At 42.1% G+C, this 17,761-nt stretch overlaps 1 protein-coding gene across 7 annotated transcripts in view; it reads left to right on the top strand.

The window, feature by feature from the left end:
• The window catches only part of LOC110496474 (growth factor receptor-bound protein 10), a 54,161-nt gene that overhangs the window by 19,256 nt on the left and 17,144 nt on the right, over positions 1-17,761 (top strand). For 4 of the 7 annotated variants that reach the window (XR_016488578.1, XM_036953064.2, XM_090208895.1 and 1 more), the window contains one exon: positions 16,421-16,577. Coding sequence is in view for 6 of the 7 variants with exons in the window: in XM_036953064.2 (XP_036808959.1) it covers positions 16,421-16,577 (157 nt within the window). In the remaining variant the exon portion in view is untranslated. Of the gene's footprint in view, positions 1-13,783; positions 14,110-14,267; positions 16,578-17,761 lie in introns of those variants that run through there. The other 3 variants (XM_090208896.1, XM_090208898.1, XM_036953066.2) reach the window with 2 other exon arrangements.

Genomic DNA, 17,761 nt, shown 5'->3' on the forward strand with positions numbered 1-17,761 from the left:
TTGTTTCATGTCAGACAGGCTACTGCGTCTGTCAGACAAATTTACAGGAGGAGGTTCATTCATAAATGTTCTGTTAGAATTTGTTATGAAGATAACCGTTAGATTACAGGAGTAACTCTGGTAGGCCTGAAACATCCTTCCAATAGGTAGGCCTGAAACAAGTTCAGCTATCGGAGTCAGTTGGAGCACCAGTGAGCACAGTCGTCATATCATAGGCCTTCAGTATAGTAGGCTAATAGCCACACCACACCAATCCTTCACAAATGTTTCTAAACTTTTATTAAGGTAATATCAAAAGTAAGTCAAGCCATTGTTTATAGGGAAAATATGAGCAGGATATTAAATTGCGGAAAACGACATTACAGTTAACTTAATAAAATGTCTCAACAGAATGAAACAAAACATGTTTTGCATATTTAAAGAACTGGTTTAGATTAATAAAAAGGCCTACAATAATAACAATGACATACAACAATAATAATCATAAAAATAATAATAAATAAATAAAAATGGCGAGGTGCAAAGTAGCATGCATTTGGCTGCACCATCCTTCTCATCTTTGTCCACTACAATAGCTCAACTCCTCCACACGGAGGACGTTCCCTTTGTAGCAGGGCTCCAGACTAACAGACTTGTGCCACTAAGTTTTTCAGTTGGTGGCACCAGCCCATGATTTGGTCGTACCAATTTTTTTTTGTGAGATCATGCAGTAGAAAACAAATTGTAGGCCTATCAAGTTATTCACAATGCTTTATAAAAAGTGTACTTAGTCTACTGAGATGGTACTGAATAAATACATTTCATTTTGTGATGTTGTGATTCAAAATATTTTAATGTGCAATGTAATCCAGTGATTCACATGCATTTTGGGTAGACAAATATGCTATTGTTAAATATGGCTCCAGAATTGTAAAAAAATATATATATATTCGTTTGCCTGCATCTTTATGTGCTCTAATATCATAGGCTAATATACAGTGTATTCAAGGTATTCATACCCCTTCCCTTTTTCACATTTTGTTATGTTATAGCCTTATTCTAAAATGGGTTAAATGTATAAAAAAAATCCTCTTCAATCTACACACAATACCCCATAATGACAAAGCGAAAACAGGTTTTTAGGAATTTTAGCAAATTAATAAAATAAATAAATAAAATAAATACCTTATTTACGTAAGTATTCAGATCCTTTGCTATGAGACTTGAAATTGTGTTAAGGTGCATCCTGTTTCCATTGATCATCCTTGATGTTTCTATAACTTGATTTTGAGTTCACCTGTGGTAAATTCAATTCAATTGAATGTCGGAGCAAAAACCAAGCCATGAGGTTGAAGGAATTGTACGTAGAGCTCGAGACAGGATTAGGGGAAGGGTACCAAAACATTTTCTGCAGCATTGAAGGTCCCCAAAAACACAGTGGCCTCCATCATTTGGAACAACCAAGGCTCTTACTAGAGCTGGCCGCCCGGCCAAACTGAGCAGTCGGGGAAGAAGGGCGTTGGTCAGGGAGGTGACCGAGAACCCGATGGCCACTCTGACAGAGCTCCAGCGTTCCACTGTGGAGATGGTTGTCCTTCTGGAAGATTCTCCCATCTCTGCAGCACCACCAATCAGGCCTTTATGGAAGCCACCCCTCAGACGGAAGCCACCCCTCAGTAAAAGGCACATGACAGCCCACTTGTAGTTTGCCAAAGGGCACCTAAAGGACTCTGACTCTTAGAAACAAGATTCTCTGGTCTGATGAAACCAAGAATTAACTCTTTGGCCTGAATGACAAGCGTCATGTCTGGAGGAAATCTGGCACCATCCCTACTGTGAAGCATGGTGGTGGCAGCATCATGCTGTGGGGATGTTTTTCAGCGGCAGGAACTGGGACACTAGTCAGGATCGAGGGAAAGAGGAACGGAGCAAAGTACAGAAAGATCCTTGATGAACACCTGCTCCAGAGTTCTCAGGTCCTCAGACTGGGGTGAAGGTTCACCTTCCAACAGGACAAAGACCCTAAGTACTCAGCCAAAACAACGCAGGAGTGGCTTCGTGACAAGTCTCTGAATGTCCTTGAGTAGCCCAGCCGGAGCCGGACTTGAACCTGATCGAACATCTCTGGAGAGGCCTGAAAATATCTGTGCAGAAACACTCCCCATCCAACCTGACGGATCTTGGATCTGGGGCTGGGGCTGATTCACCACCTGAGTAAGTGGAAACTCAAACATATTAGCGAGATTGCTAACTCTAAATGTAATACCACTCATAGTAGCCATGTATTAATCTAAAAGTTCATTTAATTTCCAGTTGTAGCATACTGTTCAATGAGGCCTATGCACTCGCAATGGCCAATATGCTTTTCGCGCACTCCATATCTGAAAGCCAGATCAAATATCTTTGTAAAATAGTTGCGGTTGAGTTTAGAATTGAGAGCTGAGACATTAAAAGTATACCTTCAGAAAGCTGAGGCAAACAGACCCTTTCATTACAGGATTCATGAGGATAATGAATATAGCCTTCAAACTCAACTCTGGACCTCGAAGCCAGTTGCATTGTTCCCCTCTAATCAGGGACTGATTTAGACCTGGGACACCATGTGGGTGCAATTAATTATCAAGTAGAACAGAAAACCAGCAGGCTCCAGAGGTGAATGAATGTGCAGCATGCACTGATGTGACCAATACATTTCTTAACTCACACAACCAAGTCTAAGGGTCGCAAAATGTGGCTACATGGTCACAGTTTGGAGACCTGCCTTGTAAGCTTTTCACAATAGGCATACTCTAACTTAAATTTTACTTCAATTTAAAAGGCCTTCATCCTCACAATCAACAGTAGCCTAGGCCAAAGCTCCTCTCTTGCTTTCTCTCTCTCTTCAGTAGCAGGGCAGCCGCTGACTGACACACACACACACACACACACACACACACACACACACACACACACACAGTGTTCTAGGGCTACAGGATGCTCGGTGTCCCTCTTCCTGGAGATGTTGCTGGGAACCTCTCAGTATCTGGGCTGTGTGAGCCCTGCCTATCCGTCCGGTGTTCCGGCTTCTCCGACAGCATCTGGGAAAGACAGACGCTCATTTCCCGTTCACACGCTTCCACCCCAGCTCGGAGCGCCACGGCTGTGTGAGTGTGAGAGAGTTTGTCAGAGTCCAGCCTTTCCTTCCCCCAGTGTGTGTTATTCAGAGTCCCAGTCATGGGCACACACTGCTCCTTCTAAGCTACAGGACTGTATTGCTAGTACAGACAGGAACATGTTCTGGGATTCATGCGATAACATTAAGGAGTTTACCACATCAGTCACCGGCTTCATTAATTAATCTATTGTCCCTCTAACCACTCTGACATCAATGCAATTGAAAATCACATCCAACACTTATCATAACAGTATTATGCATTTATAACTCATCTCACTGTGATTGATCATAAAGTTGAAACTGAGTGGAAAACATGGTTCTTGTGGATGTTGTTTCAAAGCCAAAGAAAATGGACAGCTCTTTCTAAGGTGATGCTAAAAATGTAACCTACGCATATTAGAGCTTATGTATATGCATAGGCCTATAGGCTTCACCTTCATATCTTAAATAAATGATGGACTGTTTCTCTTTGCTTGTTTGAGCTCTTCTTGCCGTAATATGGACTTGGTATTTTACCAAATAGGGCTATCGTCTGTATACCATCCCTACCTTGTCACAACACAACTGATTGGCTCAAACGCATTAAGAGGGGAAAATATTACACAAATTAACAAGGCCCATCTGTTAATTGAAATGAATTCCAGGTGACTCCTCATGAAGCTGGTTGAGAGAATGCCAAGAGTGTGCAAAGCTGTCATCAAGGCAAAGGGTGGCTACTTTGAAGTATCTCATATAAAATATTTATATTTTATTTGTATAACACTTTTTTGGTTAATACATGATTCCATATGTGATTTTTCATAGTTTTGATGTCTTCTATTCTACCATGTAGAAAATAGTACAAATAAAGAAACCCTGAAATGAGTAGGTGTGTCCAAACTTTGTTCTTTATAAGCCCAGACATTTCTATATGCAATCCTGTTTGAAAGCAGAGTTTTGATGGTTGCCACTGAAAAGAGGAGGATTCCAGGTGATACTATATTTATTTATCAGCCGCTACAATTAAGCACATGATCCACTATAAAACTGGAACAGCCTGCCTGGCAGGATTGAAAATCAAACTGCGGCCACAATTTGCTATTAGAGTCCATAGGGATGACATCTTTTTCTCGCTGCCCCTGTTCCTACCCATTTGATAATGGGCCATTCTAAATCGGAACAAATTGTACATACTAGTAAAGACGAGATTAAGTTGAGAATAGTCAATTAAAATATGACCACTTGAGTGAACTGTGCAACCTGAGACAAGGAATGGAGCCCAAGCTTCTTCTTTTTTTTTTCAACGGCTTGTGTTCATGGAGATGCTAAATGTGTTTATGTTAATTAACAGTCAATTACCATGAGACCAGCAATCATTTGCATGAAAATAACCAGCTAACAAAATGTCATAACTGCCACATGTGCATGTCTCAACCAGAAGCCATGAATTATAGGCAACATCTGCACTGAGCTAAAGGCTAGAGCTGCCACTTTCAAAATGCGGGAAACTAATCCGTATGCATATAATAAATCCCGCTACAACCTCTAAAACTTCAAACAGGCAAAGCATCAATACAGGACTAATACCTAATCCTACTATGCCAACTCTGATGCATGTCGGATGTGGCAGGGCTTTCAAACTATCACGGATTACAAAGGGAAACCCAGCCGCGAGCCTCCCAGTGACACCAGATGAGCTAAATGCCTTCTATGCTCGCTTCAAGGCAAGTAACACTGAACCATGCATGAGAGCACTGGCTGTTCCGGACGACTGTGTGATCTCATTCTCCGTAGTCAATGTGAGTAAGACCTTTAAACAAGTTTACATTCACAAGGCCGCAGGGCCAGATGGATTACCAGGACGCGTACTCCTAGCATGCGCTGACCAGCTGGCAAGTGTTTCACTGACATTTTCAACCTCTCCCTGACCCAGTCTGTAATACCTACATGTTACAAGCAGCCCAGCATAGTCCCTGTGCCCAAAAACGCCATTGTAACCTATCTAAATGACTATCACCCCATAGCACTCATATCTTTAGCCATGAAATGCCTCGAAAAGCTGGGCATGACTTACATCAACACCATCCCAGATGCACTAGACCGACTCCAATTTGCATACCACACCAACAGATCCAAAGATGATGCAATCTCCATTGTACTCCACACTGCCCTCTCCCACCTCGACAAGAGGAACACCTATGTGAGACTGCTCTTCATTGACTACAGCTCAGCCTTCAACACCCTTGTGCCCTCCAAGCTCATCACTAAACTAAAGAACCTGGGACTGAACACCTCCCTCTGCAACTGGATCCTGGACTTCCTGACAGGCCACCCCCATTGGTTAGGGTAGACAACACATCTGCCATGATGACCCTCAACACAGGGGCCCCTCATGGGTGCGTGCTTAGTTCCCTCCTGTACTCCCTGTTCACCCATGACTGCGTAGCCGCATGACTCCAACACCATTCTTAAGTTTGCTGACGGCACGATGGTGGTAGGCCTGGTCACCGACAACGATGAGACAACCTATAGGGAGGGCAGAGACCTGGCATTGTGGTGCCAGGACAGCAACCTCTCCCTCAACATCAGCAAGACAAATGAGCTGATCGTGGACTACAGGAAACTGAGTTCCTCTGTGTCCACATCACTAAGGATCTATCATGGTCCACAAACGCACACAATGAAGTTGTGAAAAGTGCACAACAATTCCGCTTCCCCCGCAGGAGGTTGAAAAGATTTGGCATGGGCCCTCAGAGCTTATAAAAGTTTTACAGGTGCAACATTGAGAGCATCTTTATTGGCTTCATCACTGCTTTGTTTGGCACCTGCATGGCATCCGACCGTAAGGCGCTACAAAGGTTACTGCGTATGGCCCAGTACATCACTGTGGCCAAGCTTCCTGCCATGCAGGACCTCTCTACCAGGCGGTGTCAGAGGAAGGCCCTAAAAATGGTCAAAGACACCAGCCACCCAATTCATAGACTGTTCTCTCTACTACTGCACGCCAAGCAGTACCGATGCACCAAATCTGGAACCAACAGGACCCTCAACAGCTTCTACACCCAAGCCATAAGCTAAAATAGTTAGTGCGGGTAGCTATTTGGTTAACAATTTTACTGTTTATTATCTATCCTGTTTCCTAGTCACTTTATCCCTAACTATATGTACATATCTACCTCAGTTACTTTGTACCCCTGCACATCGACTCGGTATTGATACCCTGGGTATATAGCCAAGTTATCGTTACTCATTGTGTATTTATTAATGTTATTATTACATGTTATTACTTTTCTTTTATTTCTCTATTTTCTTTCTCTCTGCATTGTTGCGAATGGCCCATAAGTAAGCATTTCACTGTTAGTCTACACCTGTTGTATACAATCTTATTTATACCTACACACCAAGGTCAAAAGTTATTTATACATGTTACTGACTTCTTCCCACACACAAACACAGGGTCTTACCAGATGGCATAGCCTCCACAACAATGCAGACAGGAGTCTCAGACATGCCTTGTGGAAAGAGAGAGGGAGTTAGCCTACCATTTAAAAAATATGTTTAGGCCTACCTGGTCTAAAAAGAAAGGAAAATACTATCACTAGAGTCCACTTTTCTAGACGAGAGCATACATTACATAAAAAGAGAGGAGGTAAATATGAGAAATGAGATCACTGTACACCGTTGTAAATACAACTCATGTTTCTGTTTATTTATTTTCCCTTTTGTACTTCAACAATTTGCACATTATTACAACACTGTCCATAGCCATAATATAACATTTGAAATGTCTCTATTATTTTGAAACATTTCTCAGTGTAATGTTTACTGTTCATTTCTGATTGTTTATTTCACTTTTGTTTATCTATTTCACTTGCTTTGGCATCAACATATGTTTCCCATGCTAATAAAGCCATGTGAATTAGTGCGAGTCAGTGTGTTTGTGTACTTAGTTTTCACTGGCACTGTTCTCTTCTAGAGTAGACAGGACTTCTTTCTTTCTTACCATCTTTTCTGTAATTCTTCCCTCTGTCTTTCTGTGTGTCTGTATCTATGTAATTTTCTCTCCATCCCTCTATCTTAGTTGCTGTATGATCTGAAATTGATCTGATCTGAAAATGTGAAAGTTCAAACGTTCTGACCTACTGTTACAGTCAATTTTGGACACCACCTCATTCAAGGGTTTTTATTTTTACTATATTCTACATAGTTTTGATGTCTTTGCTATTATTCTACCTATGGAATCATGTAGTAACCAAAAAAGTGTTAAACAAATCAAAATATATTTGAGATTCTACAAAGTAGCCACCCATTGCCTTGATGATTGGCACACTCTTGGCATTCTCTCAACCAGCTTCATGGTAGTCATGCCTTGTTAATTTGTGGTATTTCTTTCCTTTTAATGTGTTTGAGACAATCAGTTGTGTTGTGACAAGGTAGGGGTGGTATACAGAAGTTGGACCAAGTCCATATTATGGCAAGAAAAGCTCAAATAATCAGAGAAAAACAGCAGTCCATCATGACTTTAAGACATGAAGGTCAGTCAATCTGGAACATTTCAAGAACTTTGAAAGTTTCTTCAAGTGCAGTCGCAAAAACCATCAAGCTCTATGATGAAACTGGCTCTCATGAGGACCGCCACAGGAAAATAAGACCCAGAGTTTCCTCTGCTGCAGAGGATAAGTTCATTAGAGTAACCAGCCTCAGATTGCAGCCCAAATAAATGCATGAACTCTTCAGAGGAGACTACGTGAATCAGGCCTTCATGGTCGAATTGCTGCAAAGAAACCTCTACTGAAGGACACCAATAAGAAGAAGAGACTTGCTTGTGCCAAGAAACAGGAGCAATGGACATTAGACCGGTGGAAATCTGTCCTTTGGTCTGATGAATCCACAGCATTCTGCAGCGATACGCCATCCCTTCTGGTTTGCACTTAGTGGGACTGTCATTTATTTTTCAACAGGACAATGACCGAACACACACCTCCAGGCTGTGTAAGGGCTATTTGACCAAGAAGGAGAGTGGTGGTGTACTGCCTCAGATGACCTGGCCTCCACAATCACCCGACCTCAACCCAATTCAAATGGTTTGGGATGAGTTGGACTGCAGAGTGAAGGAAAAGCAGCCAACAGGTGCTCAGCATATGTGGGAACTCCTTCAATACTGTTGGAAAAGCATTCCAGGTGAAGCTGGCTGAGAGAATGCCAAGCATGTGCAAGCTGTCATCAAGGCAATAATAATAATTTTGATTTGTTTAACACTTTTTTGGTTACTACATGATTCCATACGTGTTATTTCATAGTTTCAATGTCTTCACGCTTATTCTACAATGTAGAAAATAGTAAAAATGAAAAACCCTTGAATGAGTAGGTGCGTCCAAACTTTTGACTCGTACTGTAAGCCATGTTCTCATAGACCTCAGCTTTAGACCGCTTTTAGTAAGGACACGTGAAGTCGAGTGTGTGTGGGTGCGTGCACAACTGGCTCTCACAGTCTCACATCCTAATTAGACGTTCATCCATGTTTCTTAAACATCAAATTTGTAAGTATTTAAGGTTTAGTTTAGGCATTAAATCTCAAAAATAACATCGCCTGATTTGAACTTGCAACCTTTGGAATCAGAGGCATAAGGTAGACGGTAACAGCACTCACTGTTGTCCCTAGTGGCCAGTTTCCACCTCATCTCCCAACGTCCATAGACATGGATGGACGTCAAATACTGACTTGTATCACAGGTGACCTGGCTGGCGTGTGTGAGAAGGCATTTTCCCAGACAATGGGAATGGCCAGTCTTACACAAGTCTCAGTCAGGCCCTCCGGGTTAGCTGCCCTCACCACTGCTGTCTCATTGGCTTGGTTTACTTTGGCATCTGTGTGCGTGTGTGTGATTGATTGAGTCAGTCCATCTGTAATGTAATTCTTGCTTTTAAATGAGCCCAGAGGCACAAGTCTTTTTTTAGAACATCAAATAAAAATGTGGACGACTGTTTCTGTAACCCTTGGCTTCAATCTCTCGCTCCCTCCCTCTTCCCCTTACTATATGTAAAGGTTATTTGATAAAGGCCATAAGATCATTGAGTGTGTGTGTGTGTGTGTGTGTGTTTTCCTTATTACTTAACATAATTTATGTGTTTCGCTCTACTTCCCTGAAACCAATAGAGGCTGAAAAACCTTTGAAAACAAAAATGTAAAAACATAGTTCTGTTTTTCCCTCAAGGGGGGAATCTATTATCTGTTTATCTGTTAGAGAGCCTGAGTCATGATAAGGGGGTAGACCAGAGCGTGTGTGTGGTTAAGACAAGGTTAGTTAAGTGGTAAATTGAGTTTGAGGCTGAACTGTGGCCTCTAATCAAGTTCAGACCACGAGTGTGTGAGCGAGCGTCTCGGTGTGACACACACACACTGACCCAGACTAACAACCACATAATTCTGCCTGCTCATAATGTCTAGACGCTTCGCTTCCATCTCTCTCTCCATGTCATGGTCAGATATCTGAGATGGAGGGTGGGAAGAGGTGTGAGGAAGTCAGAGTGAGAAGGAAGGAGCCAGGAGGGTCGGGGAGGAAAGGGGATTGATGGAAGGGAAGAGGATGTTAAGATGTAATGTGAAAAGAGTTTTACTGACACACACACACAGATATTAATCTCTGTGGATGTAACCTATGACAACGTACAGCTCTCTCTCTCTTGCTGTGGGGCTACTTAACATAACATTTTATGTTCTGTGTGTGCGTGAATGCTTGCATGCGTGTGTGTGTGTGTGTGTGTGTGTGTGTTCTCATGCAGGCTGTATTAGGGGCCAGCTGGCATGCAGCGATCCACACATGAGGCTGATTATGACTCAGTACTACATTACATTACAGACATTCTTCTTTCTTTCTGTCTCTCATTCTGCCTCTCTCGCTCTTTCTATCTTTCTGTCTCTCATTCTGCCTCTCTCGCTCTTTCTATCTTTCTGTCCCTCTGTCTTAGTGCTGAGAGATTAACCAAATGTTTTGTTTGTTTTTTGAACAACCAATTGATCAAAGTCTGTTCATTTATTTGAATTCCATTAGTTTTTTTTTCCTGTGAGCTCAATGTGAAGTTTCTGTCGAGATGATAAATCCGATCAAGCCCGAACTGTGGGATGTAGTAGGGAGTTGTAGTTTCCAACAGGCCAATATTCTACATAGTTGTGTGCAGAAAACGTGGTAATTAACTACAACAGTGATCGCCAACCTTTCTGAGTCAAGATCAATTTCTGAATCAAAATCTACTGATCAGATTTTTTTGAAACATGACTTAAAAACATAAGCCTATGCAATTTCAACATATTAAAAACAGTAGCTGTAGCAATGAGGTTTGTAGTAGGCTAAAGTTCATTACATTATGACTTCATATTGGCTATGCTTGAATTGCCCTGTCAATGTTATTCTTCTCAGACCATTTTGAAATTAGATTTCAAAATTGTATGTATATGATCACACTGGTAATAGATCAAGGCATCTTAATCTTAAATATAAAATGTATTTAGATTTATTTATCATGATTCCATATGTGTTATTTCATAGTTTTGACATCTTCCCTGTTATTCTACAATGTAGAAAATAGTACAAATTAAGAAAAACCCTTGAGTGAGTAGGTGTGTCCAAATATACAGTACCAGTCAATTGTTTGGACACACATACTCAACTCATTCAAGGGGGGCTCCCGAGTGACACAGCGGTCTAAGGCACTGCATCTCAGTGCTAGAGGGGTCACTACAGACCCTGGTTCTATTCCAGGCTGTATCACAACCGGCCGCGATTGGAAGTCCCATTGGACCGAGCACAATTGTCCCAGCATCGCCCGGGTTAGGGTTTGGCCGGGGTAGGCTGTCATTGTAAATAAGAATTTGTTCTTAACTGACTTGCCTACTTAAAATAAAAAAATTAGGAATGCTTTTCCAAGAGTCTTGAAGGAGTTCCCACATATGCTGAGCACTTGTTGGCTGCTTTTCCTTCACTCTGTGGTCCAACTCATCACAAACCATCTCAATTGGGTTGAGGTCGGGTGATTGTAGAGGCCAGGTTATCTGAGGCAGCACTCCATCACTCTCCTTCTTGGTCAAATAACCCTTACACAGCCTGGAGGTGTGTGTTCGGTCATTGTCCTGTTGAATAACAAATGATAGTCCCACTAACTGCAAACCAGATGGGATGGCGTATCACTGCAGAATGCTGTGGTAGCCACGTTGGCTAAGAGTGGCTTGAATTCTAAATAAATAACTAGCAAAGCACCATCACACCACCACCTCCATGCTTCACGGTGGGAACCACACATGTGGAGATCTGTTCACCTACTCTGTTTCTCACAAAGACACGGCGGTTGGGGAAAAAAATCTCAAATTTGGACTCCTCAGACCAAAGGACAGATTTCCACCGGTCTAATGTCCATTGCTCATGTTTCTTGGCCCAAACAAGTCTCTTCTGATTGGTGTCCTTTAGTAATGGTTTCTTTGCAGCAATTTGACCATGAAGGCCTGATTCACACAGCCTCCTCTGAACAGTTGATGTTGAGATGTGTCTGTTACTTAAACTCTGTGAGCATTTATTTGGGTTACAATCTGAGGCTGGTAACTTTAATGAATTTATCCTCTGCAGCAGAGGTAAGTCTGAGTCTTCCAATCCTGTGGCGGTCCTCATGAGAGACAGTTTCATCACAGCGCTTGATGGTTTTTGCAACTGCTCTTGAAGAAACTTTCAAAATTCTTGAAATGTTCCGTATTGACTGACGTTCATGTCTTAAAGTAATGATGGACTCTCGTTTCTCTTTGCTTATTTGAGCTGTTCTTGACATAATATGGACTTGGTCTTTTACCAAATAGGTCTATCTTCTGTATACCAACTCTACCTTGTCACAACACAACTGATTGGCTCAAACGCATTAAAAAGGAAAGAAATTCCACAAATTAACTTTTAACAAGGCACACATGTTAATTGAAACGCATTCCAGGTGACTACCTCATGAAGCTGGTTGAGAGAATGCCAAGAGTGTGCAAAGTTGTCATCAGGCAAAGGGTGGCTACTTCGAAGAACCTAATTTTTTAAAGATATTTTTATTTTGCAGTCTTTTGGTTACTACATGATTCCATATGTGTTATTTCATAGTTTTGATGTCTTCACTATTAATCTACAATGTAGAAAATAGTACAAATAAAGAAAAACCCTTGAATGAGTAGGTGTGTCAACTTCTGACTGGTTATGTATTTCTGTATTTATTTATTTAATCCCAGACAGATAAACACTTAACAGCCTATCAACCGCACGGCGGCGTCCGCACGGTCCTAAAGCACACCGATGCCTGCGTTTTGTATCACATTCCAATGATAAAACTGGAGCGTACAAAAATGCTATATCAGAATGTGGTGGGGACATGTCCCCAGTGAAAGTTCCGCCCCTGGTTTGAGAGGAGGGAGAGAGCGGCTGTGAGGCTGACTCACCATCCCTCTGCTGAGAAAAGGGGACACTGTCTTCCAGCTGAAATTCAGTTCGCATTATTATAATAACTGCATTATTTCTGTCTCATGCACCAATTCATTGTGTTAATCCGGTGTCCAGATAAAGTGAAATATTACTTGATATAAAAAAAAAAGGGACAAGCTGCTAATAATAACACAATCTGGCTTATTGTAACTCTTTGAACGTTTTGTTTTGACTGTGCTGAATAACAACTTTAAACGTGAACGTATTCATTGAGTCTCTCTCTAGTCAGGGTTTTAAACGTTTTTAAATCTCACGGTATCAACTTTGCTGTGCGCTCAAGGCTTCTTTTTCCTGTCTATAGGCTCAAGGAAACAGTGCAGAAACTGTGATCTGAGCTATCTGATTGGCCAGTGGTAGGCTTGATTTGCTCTCTGGGCTCGTCAACAGCACGAAACAAATAACACATTTTTGAACCAACCATTTTTTTAACCGACCTCAAAGCACTAATTGCTCAGCACTAGTCTCATTTATATTGTTATTTACAATTTATACACTTGAATAATTGCTAGATTTTATTCAGTTTAAACTAAAATAATAAATGAATGAATAAATGGATAATAAACTAGAATCTAAATATATATCAAATGATTTGTCACTCACTGTCTCTCTCCCTCTCTTAATCCCCCCTCCCTCTCTCCACTTTATCTTCCATTTTCTCTCAGCAGAATAGCTGAGCAATCGCCAGTCTCTCTCGCCCCCCCCCCCCTCCCTCCTGTCTGCCAGCCCCTATAGCTGACACGTGATCCCAGTCTAAAACTAAAGAACTCTTTACAGACTCTTCCACTTTAACTAGTGACCAAACTGTTTCTCCCCCACAGCCCCATGAAAGACAACAGACATCTGTTCCTCACACTGCTCCATACCTAACCCTTCATCCCTCCATCTCACACCCATCTGTAGAGGAGAGGAGGGCTGGAATGGAGAGGAGAATAGAGGGGGAGGGAAGAAAACAAAGGGGGAAGGTTGGTCTGATAAGAGAAATTGAAACCGTGAGGCAGCTAGAAAATGTTTGGAGATGCGTGACTATGACTGGGTCTGTGTGTGTGTGTGGATGCATTTGTTTGTACGTTGTGTGTGACATGAAGTGAATTCTCTGCACGCATGACGCACACACACAAACACACACACACCGCACTAATCCACTGGCTGAGTCTTAGACAGAGGAGCATTCAGGCATTATCCTGCCCAGCATGAGAGGAAGTGCTCTCCTCTCTCTCTCTCTTTCTTGCCCTCCTCTCTCCTTTTCATTCCCCCTCTCCTCACTCCGTCTCTCTCCCCCACCAATATTCCTTGTTCTATTTCAATGTCCCCTCCATCGCTCCTTCTCCCTCTGCCAATCTCGTGTTCACTTTACCTCTCAGTCCCTCCCTCTCTTCCCCTCCTTCCCCCTATCCCTCCCTCTTTCTCTCACTCCACTCTCTCTGTCTCAGTAAAGTGAGGCTCAGTGTGAAAATGCCATCGTGCTCTCCTGACTGTTGCCTCTTTCAGGCTGTAGAGGTAAGCATGTTTGTGTGTAGTGGGTAGCTTGTGTGTGGGTAGAGTGTGTGGGTGTAGAACTTTAGCGGTGATGACATTCCACATTTAGAAACTTTCTCAAACTACCACGAGACGCAATAAATACTTTTCTTCTTTTGTTTCTGGCGTCTCCTTTCTAGTGCATACCCTTTGTGTTCTCTGCTGTCCTGTCTCTGTCCTGTCCTGTAATGGTCAAGACACAGCCCTGGCACTGGGCTGGGACGGTGGAAGGAGGAGGCAGAGAGAGCTGTGGCGTCATTTTTGGTTTCCTGTGATTCTCTGTGTTCTACCGTGAAGTTGTTTCTATTGTCGTGTGATTCTGTGTTCTACTATGGTGTTTGTAGTGTCGTGTGATTCTGTGTTCTACTATGGTGTTTGTAGTGTCGTGTGATTCTGTGTTCTACTCTGGACTTGTTTCTAGTGTCGTGTCTTGATGGGTTTGGGGATAAAACTTAATGATGGAAATTTAGGCACATTTTCTGCGGACACACACAACACGCTCACACACACACAAACACACTTCCCTGCTGGGAGGAAGAAGATTAGGATGGAGAGATGGTTAGACAGAGATATCTCTATCAATAGGGTTTTGCTCACAGGTGTATGTGTGCATTTGAGTAAATGTGGGTGTGTTTTTGAGGCGTGAATATTTGTGTGTGTATATCGTTAAGTGCGTATGTGTATTTTTAGGTGTGAGTACTGTGTATGTTTATGTGTATGTATGTATGTATATTTTCAGGCATATGTTTAGTGCGTATATCTCAGAGGTATTGCATACTATTGTCAAAACTACCGGTCAAAGTTTTAGAACACCTACTCATTCAAGTGTTTTTCTTTATTTTTGACTATTTTCTACATTGTAGAACAATAGTGAAGACATGAAAACAATGAAATAAAGGGTGGCTATTTGAAGAATCTCAAATAGAAAATATATTTAGATTTGTTTAACACTTTCTTTTTTTTTTGTTACTATATGATTCCATATGTGTTATTCCATAGTTTTGATGTCTTGACTATTATTATACAATGTAGAAAAAAGTAAAAAATAAAGACGAACCCTTGAATGAGTAGGTGTTCTAAAACTTTTGACTGGTAGAGTATGTATGGTGTGTGTGTGTGTGTGTATAGTGTATCTCAGGCATATTGTTAAATGTGTATGTTCAGGTGCGTATGTGTAATCACGAGTCAACCGTTTTTCTGACGAGAAACGTAGGTCATGGTCATGGTCAGCATTCGAGAATATCCTCATTTACATCAAATGATATTATATTTGTCACTTGTGCTGAATACGACAGGTGTAGGTAGACCTTGTGAAATGCTTACTTACAAACCCTTAACCGACAATGTAGTTTTAAGAAAAATAAGAGTGAAGAAAATATTTACTAAATTACCTAAAGTGAAAAAAGTAACGCAATAAAATAACAATAGCGAGGCTTTATACAGGGGGTACCGGTACCAAGTCAATGTGCTGGGGTACAGGTTAGTCGTGGTAATTGAGGTAATATGTACATGTAGGTAGGGGTAAAGTGACTATGCATAGATAATAAACATTGAGTAGCAGGGGGAAGTCAATGTAAATAGTCCGGTGGCCATTTGATTAGTTGTTCAACAGTCTTATGGCTTGGGAGTAGAAGCTGTTGAGGAGCCTTTTGGACCTAGACTTGGCGGGCTGGTACTGCCTGCCATGCGATAGCAGAGAGAACAGTCTGTACCACAGGATCTGGATTCAACCATCTGGATAGTACGTAGAACGGATAGTGTGTGTGTGTGTGTGTGTGTGTGTCAGTCTGAGAAACAGACACACAGTAGGACCAAGTCTAACAGCTCATTGGAGATCAGGACTAGGCTTAACCTGTTTTATTAACATTTCAACTTACTCACAATGGCCGTTATTTAGTCTGGATTATTATGACATGAATATAAGGGAGACAGTCATGCTTATGACAAGTCTTACAATGTGTTATAACTCCATCATAATGCATTATAGTTGCATTGTTAGTTTGAGCTCAGAAGGAAAGTCTTTAGCAGCTCTATATGCCAACTCCCTGGACACAGATGAATCATATTGAGCATGCTTGTCCGTGGACCACAGTTAACCGGCCCTTCATGTTTCCACTGCTCTTTAAAGTGGCTTGTTTGTAAATGACTGTAAATATATTTTGTGACCTTTCATTCAAATAATGGTGAATAGTGATGATGGGGCAGGGACGGTGTCATATTGTTTTTATATGAAGACAATATTTATCTCTCTCACTGTGTGTGTGTGTGTGTGTGTGTGTGTGTGTGTGTGCAGATCATCAAGGTGTACAGTGAGGATGGAGCAGGGAAGGTGGTGGAGGTGCCGGCTGATATGAGGGCCAGAGACGTGTGTCAGCTCCTGGTCTATAAGAGCCACTGTTTGGACGACAACAGCTGGAGCCTGGTGGAGCATCACCCACTACTGGGCCTCGGTGTGTGTGTGTGCGCGAGTATTGAGTGTGTTAAGGTTGGGGAAGCATATACTGTAGACTCTAGCTACCTAAAAGCTTCAATCACATAAAATCCACAGTTCTGTTTAACCTTCTGTGACCTTTTTAGTGTGGTTTTACTGCCTCACCTTTTTAGTGTGGTTTTACTGCCTCACCTTTTTAGTGTGGTTTTACTGCCTCACCTTTTTAGTGTGGTTTTACTGCCTCACCTTTTTAGTGTGGTTTTACTGCCTCACCTTTTTAGTGTGGTTTTACTGCCTCACCTTTTTAGTGTGGTTTTACTGCCTCACCTTTTTAGTGTGGTTTTATTGCCTCACCTTTTTAGTGTGGTTTTATTGCCTCACCTTTTTAGTGTGGTTTTATTGCCTCCCTCGTATTCTCTATCCTGTTTTCCACCAAGCTTTCCTATCTCTACTGACTGTTACTGGAATAGAAGATTGTTTTATACGTGGTAGATCATCGTAATTTCTGGAAAAACTGTATGTGAGAGGAGCGCAGAGAAAGGGAAGGGGAGGGGTGGAGAGGGAGAGGGGGAAGGGTGCAGAGGCACGGTGTCAGTATCAGGCCAATGCAGCAAACAGCCAATCCCAGGGCTGCATTGGTCGAGCCCCCAGACAGCTCAGACAATCAGCTCTGTCCTTCTACTTCAACAGGAAATTCCACTGCTAGACGCCAGGACAGAGTGGCGTAGACACACACACACACACCTTGAGCTCTGTGTTAGCCAGCACGGTATGGGCTAACACACCTTTTTGAGCAACTGTGGGTTTTAGCACTGTGTGTGTATGTGTGCGTCCGTCCGTCCGACCTGGAACGTGCCAATATGGGTCTCCAATCAGCTGGAGTCATGTGATCTCAAGATCAAGAGAGCGAGAAAGGAGAACACACACTTCTAGCCTATACATCAAAATAGAGAGCGTTAACAATATACGAGGTCTATTACTCTCAATAGTCAACTTCAGCTTTTTATACAAACTACAGTTATTTCTGACTGTGCTTTGACAGGGGGATGAGTTAGAGGGAGGGGAGACAGAGTTAGAGAGGGAGGGAGGGACGGACGGAAGAGGAAAGGAGGGAGAGTGAGAGGCAGAGAAATGGATGAGAAGAAGAGGGCGAGACAAAGGGAGTGATGGAGCTGAGAGAGGGAGGGAGGGGATTGGGTGTTA

Source organism: Oncorhynchus mykiss, chromosome 18, assembly GCF_057628025.1.
Source record: "Oncorhynchus mykiss isolate SJ-2025 chromosome 18, ASM5762802v1, whole genome shotgun sequence".
Classification (NCBI taxonomy): Eukaryota; Metazoa; Chordata; class Actinopteri; order Salmoniformes; family Salmonidae; genus Oncorhynchus; species Oncorhynchus mykiss.